The following is an 11,946-nucleotide window of genomic DNA, read 5'->3' as shown; positions in this document are numbered from 1 at the left end:
AGACCATTTTCGCTTGAATTTGGGAGGATAGTCGCGGCCATCTGCTGCACTCTTGTTCTCGAAGATGGACGATGATGAAGTAGCCGCGATGATGGCGAAAGAGGCGCGCGAGAGTTTTGAGAGGTCCTCCGCTGAAGGCACAAGGGCATATGTACCCAGAAGGTAAGTTCCAAGGCTGCGTCTATCTAAAACGGGCTCGGACAACTTGATCGTGCTGACTTTGTTCCAGTGGACCAGCAAGACACGCGCCAAAAATTAATGCGCGGTTCTTTCGCAACTTGGTCAGAGACACCGACAGCCATAATGCTTCTCTGAGGCGGAAGCAAGAGAAAGAGGCAGAAGACCACAAACGCCGCCTACAAGAGCAGTCTCAACGAGCCCCGGAGCGTACCCGTCAGGATCCTCGAAGTGACCGTGATTCTCGCCGCCGCGACCGAAAGATACCAAGTGAGGACAAGAGTGGAGGCTATCGCGACTCGCGTGGAAACAAAAATCGAAATGAACGCAGGCCCCCGAGGAGTGATACAATGAATGATGACGTTGGTGACCGCAAAGAACAGGAATCGGAGCACTCTCGACACCGATCATCCCGGGGAGATAGACCTCGACACCGAAACCGGTCCTCTTCACGATCTCGAAGTCGTTCCCTTATTCCAGTCGAAAGTCCAGGTCTTATCGCAGTGAGAGACATGAGAGACGCCGATCCTCTTCTCCGTCCGGTAGACGGTCTCATAAATCATCTCGAGCTAGTCGTCTTTCCGCGGCCGAGGGGCCTGACTCTCGGGATCGCAGGTCCTCACACGCAGAACACCGGCGCAGGGATTCTTCAAGCAATGAGTCGGACACTGCTGCTAGATCGGCCCATCAAAGTCGGCCCGTTCCTACTAAGTCGACGGCAACCGAGCCACGATCTTTGCCTATCATAAAACGCCGTAAGTACCATTCGAGCGACGAATCAGATCCTTTGGATGACTTGATCGGCCCTCTTCCTCCGAAGGCCGGCGAGGAGCCTGTCCGATCCCGCGGAAGAGGAATCTACAACGCCAACCCGAGCACGATCGACTCCCACTTCGCGCCAGACTACGACCCGGCCTTGGATGTGGAGCAGCCTCGCAGGAGCATTCCGGATCGTCCATCAGCCCGTCGTCAATCTATGGGGGTCTACAGTGAGTCGGAGTCATCCTTGTCTCCCGAGGTCTCCCGCGATCGAGCATACTGGACGCAGAGAGGAGAAGCAAGGCTGCGTGCAGCTGGATTCGACGAAGCATTGATTAACAGGGTCACAAAACCACCTAAAGCAACAGTGTCCGATGAGCCCGATCTTGAAGGCCTGCGGTGGTCGCGGAAAGGTGAGGGCCGAGAGTGGGATCGAGGCAAGTTCACGGATGATCAAGGCCATACTGACGTCCGCCCCCAATGGTAGCTTTTTCATATTTTCTCCCTTGATAATCTACCCCTGGACTTCTCACTTCTGCTTGTCTCTCCAGATCTCCAACTACAACCAGCCCCTCTCTAATCAATACGTGCGTGCATGAGCGATATCATCAATTTCGGACACAGGCTTTGTATTCTAATTTAAACCCCGAAGACACTTGTTTGCAGTGAGGGATACCCCTGCTCTTGAAATGAAACACGAAATGCCAGTGAAACAGTCCATGAGTCCTTTGTCCACATGCAAGAACCTTCCAGTAGATCCAAAGACCCGCCCGTGACACGCTGCAAGACAGAACATTAGAGTACTATCCATCAAACAAGAAATGATGTCAAAGGATAAAGCAACTTGGGTAGGGGGCATATTTCCTGAGCATTCATGAAAGAAACCTGGAGCCGATTCGCATAAAAGCCCACGACAATGAAATGGCCTGAGCTTCCAGCTGTCTATTCCAAGGACTAGGCCTTCTTATATTCACAGCCGTCTAATCGCCAGCTCTCCCTTGAGCCTAGTCTGTTTAATTTACAAATCAGTAGGCACAACCGTCCGTCATGTTCAAGTTCGGGTTAACGAAAAAGCCTCCAAGTCCGCAACTTGAACAAGTCCCTGCCTCCAATGCCTCCTTTAGCTTAGAAATTCAAGTTGGAGAGATGAACGCAGTCCTTGTGGCCCTTGGCTGGCTTAACGACCGCGATCTCTACCGCGTCTGTGCAGACAAGTCCAGCCTCGGTGAAGACCTTTTCAAGATGGCGCTGGAGCACATAGACAAATGGGGAGAAGGCGGCTTCAAGGCCAAAAGTAAATACGGGATACTGACAGACGTGGAGAAAAACATGCTCGCCGCGAAAAAGAAAGCTAGTATCTTCTATGAGAGGTGGCCCGTTGATGAGAGGAAGAAGATCCTCCGAATCCTGAGCCTGATGATCCTTCACAGACGAGGGAATAGGATTCCTGGTCACCATTTCCCCAAATTTTCATTGGAGATTTTTGAGCTCTATACGGAGATGTTTGATGAATTGACTGCAATTGACTCTGACTTTGAAGATATTAGGCAAGAGATGTTCTCTGCGCCGCCCATTCCGGGCTGGTTGATTCAGAAACTCCCCCAGCGGACTGTTGATCAGAAGCTGGTGGATTGTGTGAGTGTGTGTGCTATTTGTACGGTAGCTCCTGATGTGGATACACTGATCACTGAGCTTCCTTGTCATCATATGTTCCATGGGGTGTGTATCGCCCATGGCTTTGGAAACATAATAGTTGTCCCATGTGCCGAGAAAGAATCAGTGAGTGGGCAGAAGAATACCTGGAATGAGCCGGTCATTTTACCCATACTGGTAGTTTTTCTTCTTTCGTTTAACTAGGGGTGGCATGGTATTTGCGGAATTAAAATAGACGTGTTTGATGTTGACAGTTTTCATACTGTGTAGGTGATGGAAAATCACGAACACAGCCTTGTGTGGGCTGCCTGCGCCGAACGGTACGCTGACGTACCAAGAGTGACTCCGCTTTAGAGCCCTGGGAAGCCTCGGCCTCGCTTCTCAATTGTCCGATTTCCTCATAGGCAAGCAGGACCACTGAGTGGAGGACATTAAGGCTTTTGCCCGGTCGACGCTCAATAGGGTGCATCCTTTGGTGTAAGCACAGGAACGTCGGCCTAACCGGGCCCCGAATTGGCCCGGGAAGCTCGACGATGGATCAAAGTTGCATAAGCCAGGCTATGCAGATGTGTGGGGCCGGGGAGGGGTACTTAAACTTCGAAGTTAGCCATTGTAGACTCAAATAACGCCATCAAGACTGTCTTTTATTAGCCAATCCCATCCATCCTCCTCCACAATGGTCTACACCGTCGAAGACGGCTTCCTCAAGCCCGCCAAGAATGCCCTGCAAGCCCTCAGGCACTGCCTGCAGAAGGCTCAGGAGCACCCCAACTCCGCCAGCTTCCCCGACAAGCGCATCATCGACGACATGCATCCCCTCACTTTCCAGGTCCGCGCGGTCACTTCCTCGGTGTTCTGGGCGCTGACCGCTCTGACCGACGGAGCCATCGCCAGTCCCAACGACGGATTCCCCAAGGTCGAGGAGCTCACTTGGGATCAGCTGTACGAGCACATTGACAGTGCCCTCAAGGCGCTCGACAGTGCGGACAATGCGTACATCATTGAGCATGTGGAGAAGGTTAGGAAATACAAGATAGGCCCCATGGAGCGGGAATCGACCGGTACCCAGGCGGCGCAAATTATGCAGGCCAATATCTTCTTCCATGTTACCACCGCCTATGCTATCCTGCGGAAGGAAGGCGTCCCGCTGGGCAAGACGGATTACTTGGGTCATTTCTTGGCTTAATCAACTCGCCTTTTAGTGGTTGGGGGGAACGAGGTCGCTGCTAGTACTGAGCAAGTCGCCAAAACCAGAAATGAACGAACCTGAGCTATATAGCAATATCAGTGCCTTATTTGCAGTAGAATAAAGGATTGACCAATCCGGAGTAATATGACTCTATATAACTACCCGTCCTCGGTGCCGGGGTAAGGTGGGTTGGACTCGGAAAATGAGGTTGTCTTTTTATGTGGAATTTGCCACCCGGACATTGAGAACAAAAGGAAGATTCGACCGATCTAAGATGAGTCCTACAGGGTGCAACAGTATATACACAGTAGATGCAGACCCAGTATGTCCCCAGATCCATGGATTGTATTCCGCGGCTTTCGTCAGCTTTGTCAGAGCGCGGAATTGACGGGGAATTGGCGGAGCAGCCGAATTTCCACCCTGATTGATCAGAATCGATAACTCGATTGATAACTCGGATCTAATCTGCAACTCTTTTACAATAGCCAACGGCTTCCGCCTCCAAACGCCACAGAGTGTTTTGTTAATTTGGTTCCTAGTCTGAGGTACTGATATACTTTGAACCGTATGGGAGGGGCTCCCGCTTTTCCTCAGCACGCCATCTCAGGTTTCACCAACTTCATCCATCATGACCGATCAATTTGCGTTTGAGTATCCTTCGCCCTTAGAGGGATACGAGGGCCTGGAGCCACTGACAGAGTAAGTATATTCAAGCCATTGCTCGGAGGGGCCAATGCTGGTGACCGACGACTGATCTTGCACTAGAGAGAAGACAGCAGATGGCAAGTCCCTCGTCAACCCGCAAACTGGTGTTTTGAGCAAGGCATACGAGGAGTTCCCGAATCCTCTCGCCAAAGACCGCAGAGGGGGGTTTGATGTCCACATCTATCATTACCAGGTCAGGACCCGACATAACGCTATGTGACTAGCAACCAGATGCCGCTGATCAGAATTGCTGACCAGCGCAGACCAACCCGGAGCAAGTTACCTTTGCGAGAGCCCTGCATGAGCGAATTCGCCGAGAATGTGAGTAGATTCCTCACACAAAAAACCGGGAGATCCATTAAGTTTGGCCTGATTTGTTTCCACAACTCCAACCCGTTTCTGCCCTGATACTGACCTGCCCAGTCCCTGAGTTGCGCATCTACAAATTTTTTGATCGCCCCGTTGGTCCGCACCCGGTCGCTATGTTTGAAGTCAATCTGTTCACTCCGGCTCAGTTCGGTGCGTTCATCCCTTGGCTTGTCATTCATCGCGGGCCGCTTAGCGCACTGGTGCACCCGAACACAATCGAGTCCGAGGAAAAGCGGAACCACACCCAACGCGCGACATGGCTGGGGGATAAGATTCCTTTAGACCTGCGAATCTTCGGGTAAATGGGTGGGTGAAACAATTAATGCGAGGGTGCAGAATGGAGAGATCAACTTTCTATTGAGCGGATCATCCATGTATTATAACTGTTCTACCAAATCGCATCCCGGACTGCTCATCGTCTCGGTTCTTCTATACGACCGATTCTATATAGCCTTGTCCAGTTAAAGGCGCGGACCGGGGTACCTGATGCCTGTGCGTCATGTCATTGGCGGGTCTTGGCTGTGGGTTCGCGGGGCGCAGGGCAACTTTCTTTTTCTTTTCTTTTTTTTCCCCTTAACCTCTGATGTGCCTGGAACTTTGAGGAGATCTGTATTGAATCCCAGGCAGTTGAGTGCTATTAGACTCCAGCGTTCCTTCAACTGTATTAGCGGCGAGTAGTCGACTCCAGTCTCTCTCGCCCTGACCTCTGCCAGATGACAAGGTCAGGATCTCGGAAGTCACGCCTCATCTGCATATGATAGACAACGAACTAAAAGGGAATCGTGAATGGAACAAACTTTTGACCCCGCAAGCCCAATCACAATGCAAATTGCGCCCACAGGATCCATCCAGCCCTTGTTCCTGGCGCTGCCGATCGCTTCCTCCCAATAACTGCATGTAACATTCCAAAGCATGGCTAACGGACCTCGGAGTAAAATATAACCCCCCCCCCATTCGTCGTAATGGAGGGGTCCCCACTTTCTCTCCGAGTCGCCGATGCCATCGAGAGTTCTGAGGCCGATTACGATTGAGGCCCCGGCAAGGTGTGATTGAGCACAAGGCCGAGATACCCTTTTAAACAGAGATCGTCGCCCACTGGCAGCTCCCGTTGCTGGTCACTCATACCCGGCAGGCCCAACTTCATACCTGCAGTACGTGTAATATGCCTGGGGCAAACCCTTCATGCCCACGTCGTGTGATAAGATCATGCTGATCGCGATCTAGATAAAGAGTCGGCGAGGGAACCCGGGCCGCTTCGAGGACCTGAGTAAATTAAGCTCTCGCTCATATCGACTTTGTCCAGCATTTGGATCTGCCGCAATGCGTATGGTATCCAGCTCCGTAGCGCTCGCCGCAAGTTTGCCTTTGGCGAGGGCTGCTGCGACTATCCCGCAGTATGTCTACGACTATGGTGAGTGCGTACAATAACTGGAACGGGCTCGCGGTGGCAGGCCTATACGCTCGTTTAAGTTCTGATTCCTAGGCAGCTCCTAAAGTCTGGCTGTATAGCACAGACGCATACCGTCCCAGTGATCTGCAGGCCCAGCTAGACAATACCACCCCCCAGGTCAACTGGACTGCTATTGAGGGGGCTCCCTCGCCTCTGACACTGGATAACCTGGACCAGCTGAACGATCTGGGCAATACTAGTGTTTATCTGACGACTGCTGGCGGCATCGCTGCCAGACCTATGCCATCCTGGCTTTTCGGTGTGACTCCCGACAGCAGTGGGAATGCTGGCAATATTCACGCCTGCGCTATCGTCGTGAACGACCACGGGTCTGGCGCTGTGGACGCATTTTACTTCTACTTCTATGCGTAAGTTGGCTCGTTCTTCGTCGCCCGTCGCTGACGAGACTGACTTTTTCCCAGATACAACAAGGGCGATAAGGTTCTAGGCCTTGAGTTCGGTGACCACATCGGCGACTGGGAACATAACATGGTCCGCTTCTCCAATGGCGAGCCCCAGGCCATGTGGTTCAGCCAGCATGCCAGCGGCCAGGCGTTCACCTACGACGCCGTCGAGAAAGACGGCCAGCGACCCCTGTCCTACTCAGGCAACGGGACCCACGCCAACTATGCCAATGCCGGGTAAGACACCCCCCTCTTACAGATCTCCTCAGAAGCAGGCACAACGTCAAGGCATGATCCACCTAACATACATATATAGCCAACACGACCATACTATCCCCGGGATCGATCTCCCCGACGGCCCTCTACTCGACTACTCCGACCAAGGTGTCCTCTGGGACCCAACCCTGAACGCCTACGCCTACACTTACGACGCGTCGTCCGGCACGTTCACAGCCGGCGACGACAATACCCCCGTCGCATGGCTGAACTTCAACGGTGGATGGGGCGATGACCAGCCCAAGAACGAGAAAACTATTTTCGGACAGGCGGAGTACGTCGCTGGTCCCAATGGGCCGAAGTTCAAGACCCTGAACCGCACGGAGGTCTGTCCGTCCAGCCCGTGTGTTGTGTGGGATGCGATTGTTTTAGCTGGCAACGAGACTTCCATTTAGTGGGGCTCAGACATGGGGGTGTATGTAGTCGGAATGGGGGTTATAATGGACATAGGATAACTAGTTAGTATTTAGGGATGTCTAATCGATCAATAATCCATGTCATGATTATGAGTTTGATTATGCTACTCGTGCCGCGGCTAGGAATTGGAAGCAGGAGCCGTGTCTTGGTAGGAACGGGACGCGAAGCCACCGGTAGCTAAGCTACTAGCAATTGGCTAGTCGATCACCTGCACCCCGTCCTGCACCCCCGTTCGTTTAGGCCAAAAATTAAGCACGGATGGGAGTGTGAGCGCAGAAGCAATCGTGAACCATGCATCCGGTCCCAGCTCTCAATTGTGCGGGGGATATGGTGCAAATTCTCCGATCTGGAGATTTATGAAGCTATAATCTGTTATTGAGAACAAATAGTCGTTTGGTGAGAATGATCCATTGCCTGGAAAGACCAGTGTACGTTTGAAGGATGGAAGATGCCCTCTTAAGCATTAACCACATGGAGCCCGAAGCTCCACTCTCGCTCCACCACAGAGCACCGTGCGGCGTTCTGCTAGCAGCTCCAGGGCAATAATGTCTTTGGATAATAGTAGCCAAGGCAGGCCTAGTCCTGCTGCTTGATTTATGAGAGGAATCAAGCGAGGGCGATAGGTACCCCTGAATCAAATCACAGAGCAATTTCCAGCTACCACCTCCCTTTTGTACCTAAGCTCCCCCTGTGGTTCCGCGGGTGAGCGTGCCCCACAGAAGACGCACTTTCGGACCTGTGCTGCGATTTGCGGATTTACGAAGGCCCAAGGGGCATTGCTGAGTTGTTCTACGCCAGCTGAAGCCCGAAGGGGAATGAACACTGAGTCCATTGAAAGACTCTCTGCTCTTGAAACCAGCGAAGAGAATAAAGAAGCGAGGCGTGGACATCCAGGGCAAGGTATGGGTGGCATTGGAACCTTGGAGACGCTAGAAATTATTCAGGAAGCTTCCTGCGGCATAGGCAGCGCGTTAATGGCGTCTCTTGCCACTTGCAAATTCAGATTCGAGCCCAACTGTCTGCTAAAATTCACGGGGCAAGAGTAGGCGACGCAATCTGCGACTGATCAACCGGTAGCTCGGCGAGCTAGGCCCAAAAGTTTCAACGCCGTTTCAGAATTATCCACCAGACGAATCAACTTGCAAAAGATCTCTCTGCGCCCATTCTTGCAGAGCCGTGAGATTCCGCCGGCTTGTAAGTCATTCATGGCCCCCCATGGACCCCGTCATCGCCTGCACAGGTGGAGGGCCTGCGGACCGGCATGATGAGAGCATGGCAAAAAGTAAGTTCGCAGGGGTACAAAGTGAGGCGTTGAGACAATCACCATTGCAGATAACAACCGTTTTAAGGCTTTGTTCAAATGCAGATAGTCATGGAGATTGCCCGATTGAACCAGTCATGGAGATTTCCAACGGCCCGTGGCACGTGCGCGATGCCCCCTTTTTCCCTCGTGGTGGATCGGAATGCAATCACGTTTTCGAGGATGGCAGCTACAGGCCTTGTCAAGTCAAATTGGACTGGTTCGTGGGCTCAGCTGTGCTTGGGTTCATCGACAAGGCAGGTTGCCCAGTTGGGCGTTAGTCGCCCGCCAGGGTGGGCGAACCGTATCCCAGCAATCCACTCAAGCTGCCCCAAGTGGGGGGGACCGGCTCGGGCTCTGGACCGGCAGCAACACCTTTTTACCCCTGAATGTTTGTGACACCCTGTCTGTCTTGTCTTTTGCTTGGGACTTGGGCTTCTTGCGTTTGGAGTGTGTGAGTAGTCCTGTAGATGAGTGTGTTAGCAGCATAATATGTATACTAAGTGCAACTCGCATGTCGCATCCTCCGTCTTGTTTGAACCCCAGATCCATAATCTTAATAGAGCGCCCCGTAGCTCCGTGGCGCCTAAAAGAACTATTGACCAATTCCTCCGCATCGCGGGCTTTTCTTCCTTTCATCCACTCGACCTCTCGTTTTTTTCTTTCTTCATTCTTCTCTCCATGCGCCGCAGTAGTCGGACGCTGTGAGCAGGCCATTTATCAAACCCTTAGCCTTCCCAAATTAAAGAAAAAAGACCCGCTTTCGAGGGAAACTTTTGTTCGCCCCCGATTTCAATTCTGTCCTGCTCTTTCCCCTGTCCGTCCTCCAGTAGTGACGACCAGCCCTATTGACATCTCACACTGGCTGCGAGCTTTGTCGCCATTTGATCACGATCTGCCTCTCGTTTTGTCTGCTGTCGCAGCATCACTTTCGTTTCGTCCATAAATCGCAACCCAGCAATTGCCCCCTCCCCCTCCGTCGCGAAGCAACTGCAGTTTGAACTCTGTGGTGTACTTCAATTTTGGACTAAAGGATAAATTGCAACCGTTGGGACTCTTTCGAACTCACCTTGGAATAGTATATGTTCGTTGTGAGCTGATAAGCTGTAAGTGGCCAAGATCATATGGTGGGGGAAATACACAAACGGAGTGTTGACCACTGACAATGGGGTGCCATGGTAAACAATTGAAACTAATTGAGGTTGGGGCTACAGGGAAACATACACAAACTTAAAAGTAAATTGGAGAAAAAACATAACCAACGGTCCAAAATGGCAACCTCCCCGTCCGAAGGCGCGCCTTCTTCGCCCGAACAATCTCTCCAAAACCAGCACCGTGCGTCGCTTGGTTTTCTCCGCCGCGCCAAATCCACCGAGCCTCTCGCCGAGAACCGCAAATCTTTTGCACGCAAGCGGATGTCCAAGGCTCAAATGATGGAGGAGGAAATGCGCCGCCAGCGCGAGTCGTACGCGCCCAAAGTTCCTCCCCGCCTCCCCGATCTATCCCCCACCCCGCAGCTGGAGACCTTTGGAGGCGAGGACGGGACACCCTGGGAGTCCAGGGGTCCATTCCTCGCCCTCACTCTGGCGTTTCCATCAAGGTGTCTTCGCCCACGCCTGATTTCGATCCGTATTCAAGATCGGAGAGCATGACCCACCGCGGCCGCTACAGTTACGCCAGTAGCGCTCTCAGCACGGTCAACAGCCCCCGTCGTGTCCGCCGCCGCAAGGATCCCACTCCGTACAAGTAAGCGGTTCAAGGAAACATCTGCTTGGTCTAATGTGGCTAACTGAAAGGACAGTGTATTGGTCGTCGGCGCTAGGAACTCCGGTAAAACTGAGTTCCTCAACTTCCTCCGCAAGGCCTTGACCATGCCCGCCCACAAGCACCCCACCCGAACCCCTGAAGAGCTCGAGGAACTGCAGCATCAAACCTCTACCTACGAAGGCTTCACCTCGCAGTATCTTGAAACCGAAATTGACGGCGAGCGCGTCGGCCTGACTCTGTGGGACTCTAACGGCCTCGAACGCAACATCGTGGACCTGCAGATGCGCGGCGTGACTGGCTTCTTGGAGAGCAAGTTTGAGGAGACCCTGGCTGAAGAGATGAAGGTCGTGCGCTCCCCCCGGTGCTCGCGATACTCATATTCACTGTACTTTCCTTCTCCTCGACCCTGTCCGCCTAGACGAAAACTTTGCCGCTGCAGAGCGGGCGCGCAACGGCAAGCGCAAGGAAACCGACACTCCTGTGACTGGTATTCTGGACCACCATCTTGACCTGGATGTACTGCGCACTATGCTCGGTAAGACGACCGTGGTTCCGGTCATCAGTAAGGCGGATACAATCACCTCTGCTCACATGAGTTACCTCCGCAAGGCAGTTTGGGAGAGTTTGAAAGAAGCCAACCTCGACCCTTTGGAGATCCTGACTCTCGAGGATCCAGAGGAAGAGGAGGAGTACACCGATTCGGAGAGTGTGGAGGATGAAGATGTACAAGAAGAAGCCGACCCGACGGGGCTCACCGAGCCTGAGACTACTGCAAATGCCGAGACTAAGGGAGCCAAGGAGGAATCTGAAGCTCCTAAGGAGAGCGAAGCTGAAGCGAAGGATGGGGATGCCGAGGAGCCCAAGAAGGCCAAGGAGGAAGAAGCTGAGGCCAAGGAAGTCAAAACTGAGCAACCCGCTCCTGCGCAAGAAGTTCCCGAGTCGCCCAAGGCTGCGCCCGCCAACCCACATGTTCCTTTCTCTATTCTCTCCCCGGACCCTCACTCTCTTTCGTCCGGAGAAGAGCCTCTTGGTCGACGGTTCCCCTGGGGGTTTGCCGACCCTTACAATGCTGAACATTGCGACTTTGTACGCCTGAAGGACTCGGTCTTCCAGGAATGGCGCTCGGAGCTGCGTGAGGCCAGCCGTGTGATATGGTACGAGCGCTGGAGAACCAACCGCCTTAAGAGCAATGGACAGCCTGCGCCAGCCCCCCCGCCAGACTTATGGAGGCCGCCTGGGACCTTCTCGTGATGGTCGTCGCACGCGCTAAAAAAAGAGGTCTTAATACCGCTGTTTTTCTTACCCTGTTCGCATAGCTTGCTACTTCGCCCATACCCCAAACCCTTTTGCCAAAGCCACAATCGACCGTGGATCCCTTTCTGATTTGTCTTTACTTTTGTGATTCTGTTTCTTTCTTACGGACCAAATGTGTTACATCGAGAGTCTCGAGAGTCTCCAGCCATTGTACTCCTTTACGTTT

At 52.8% G+C, this 11,946-nt stretch overlaps 6 protein-coding genes across 6 annotated transcripts; all 6 read left to right on the top strand.

Moving 5' to 3' along the window:
- Nucleotides 1–64: 64 nt before the first annotated feature.
- On the top strand, nucleotides 65–1,423 carry N7468_009313 (uncharacterized protein; the record flags this gene model as incomplete). Its single annotated transcript, XM_058478609.1, has 4 exons — nucleotides 65–162; nucleotides 230–543; nucleotides 602–680; nucleotides 751–1,423. 4 exons carry the CDS (start codon nucleotides 65–67, stop codon nucleotides 1,421–1,423), a joined length of 1,164 nt encoding a protein of 387 aa, XP_058326939.1.
- A 560-nt stretch (nucleotides 1,424–1,983) lies between these two features.
- N7468_009312 (RING finger domain protein) lies at nucleotides 1,984–2,793 on the top strand (the record flags this gene model as incomplete). Its single annotated transcript, XM_058478608.1, has 1 exon — nucleotides 1,984–2,793. The coding sequence occupies one exon, from the start codon at nucleotides 1,984–1,986 to the stop codon at nucleotides 2,791–2,793; it is 810 nt and encodes a 269-aa protein (XP_058326938.1).
- Nucleotides 2,794–3,265: 472 nt separating this feature from the next.
- On the top strand, nucleotides 3,266–3,775 carry N7468_009311 (DUF1993 domain-containing protein; the record flags this gene model as incomplete). Its single annotated transcript, XM_058478607.1, has 1 exon — nucleotides 3,266–3,775. The coding sequence occupies one exon, from the start codon at nucleotides 3,266–3,268 to the stop codon at nucleotides 3,773–3,775; it is 510 nt and encodes a 169-aa protein (XP_058326937.1).
- Nucleotides 3,776–4,406: 631 nt separating this feature from the next.
- On the top strand, nucleotides 4,407–5,154 carry N7468_009310 (DOPA 4,5-dioxygenase family protein; the record flags this gene model as incomplete). The annotated part of the gene is made up of 4 exons (XM_058478606.1): nucleotides 4,407–4,477; nucleotides 4,544–4,676; nucleotides 4,747–4,804; nucleotides 4,907–5,154. 4 exons carry the CDS (start codon nucleotides 4,407–4,409, stop codon nucleotides 5,152–5,154), a joined length of 510 nt encoding a protein of 169 aa, XP_058326936.1.
- Nucleotides 5,155–6,172: 1,018 nt separating this feature from the next.
- N7468_009309 (uncharacterized protein) lies at nucleotides 6,173–7,377 on the top strand (the record flags this gene model as incomplete). Its single annotated transcript, XM_058478605.1, has 4 exons — nucleotides 6,173–6,263; nucleotides 6,340–6,670; nucleotides 6,725–6,943; nucleotides 7,023–7,377. The coding sequence occupies 4 exons, from the start codon at nucleotides 6,173–6,175 to the stop codon at nucleotides 7,375–7,377; spliced, it is 996 nt and encodes a 331-aa protein (XP_058326935.1).
- A 2,593-nt stretch (nucleotides 7,378–9,970) lies between these two features.
- aspE (septin) lies at nucleotides 9,971–11,717 on the top strand (the record flags this gene model as incomplete). Its single annotated transcript, XM_058478604.1, has 4 exons — nucleotides 9,971–10,299; nucleotides 10,338–10,445; nucleotides 10,501–10,779; nucleotides 10,811–11,717. The coding sequence occupies 4 exons, from the start codon at nucleotides 9,971–9,973 to the stop codon at nucleotides 11,715–11,717; spliced, it is 1,623 nt and encodes a 540-aa protein (XP_058326934.1).
- Between the last annotated feature and the right edge of the window lie 229 nt (nucleotides 11,718–11,946).

The sequence above is a fragment of the Penicillium chermesinum genome (assembly GCF_028974085.1).
Source record: "Penicillium chermesinum strain IBT 19713 chromosome Unknown utg000007l:1.0-2695246.0:1.0-2697696.0, whole genome shotgun sequence".
NCBI lineage: Eukaryota > Fungi > Ascomycota > Eurotiomycetes > Eurotiales > Aspergillaceae > Penicillium > Penicillium chermesinum.
The sequence above is the reverse complement of the archived record's forward strand: the minus strand, read 5'-3'. Positions and strand labels throughout refer to the sequence as shown.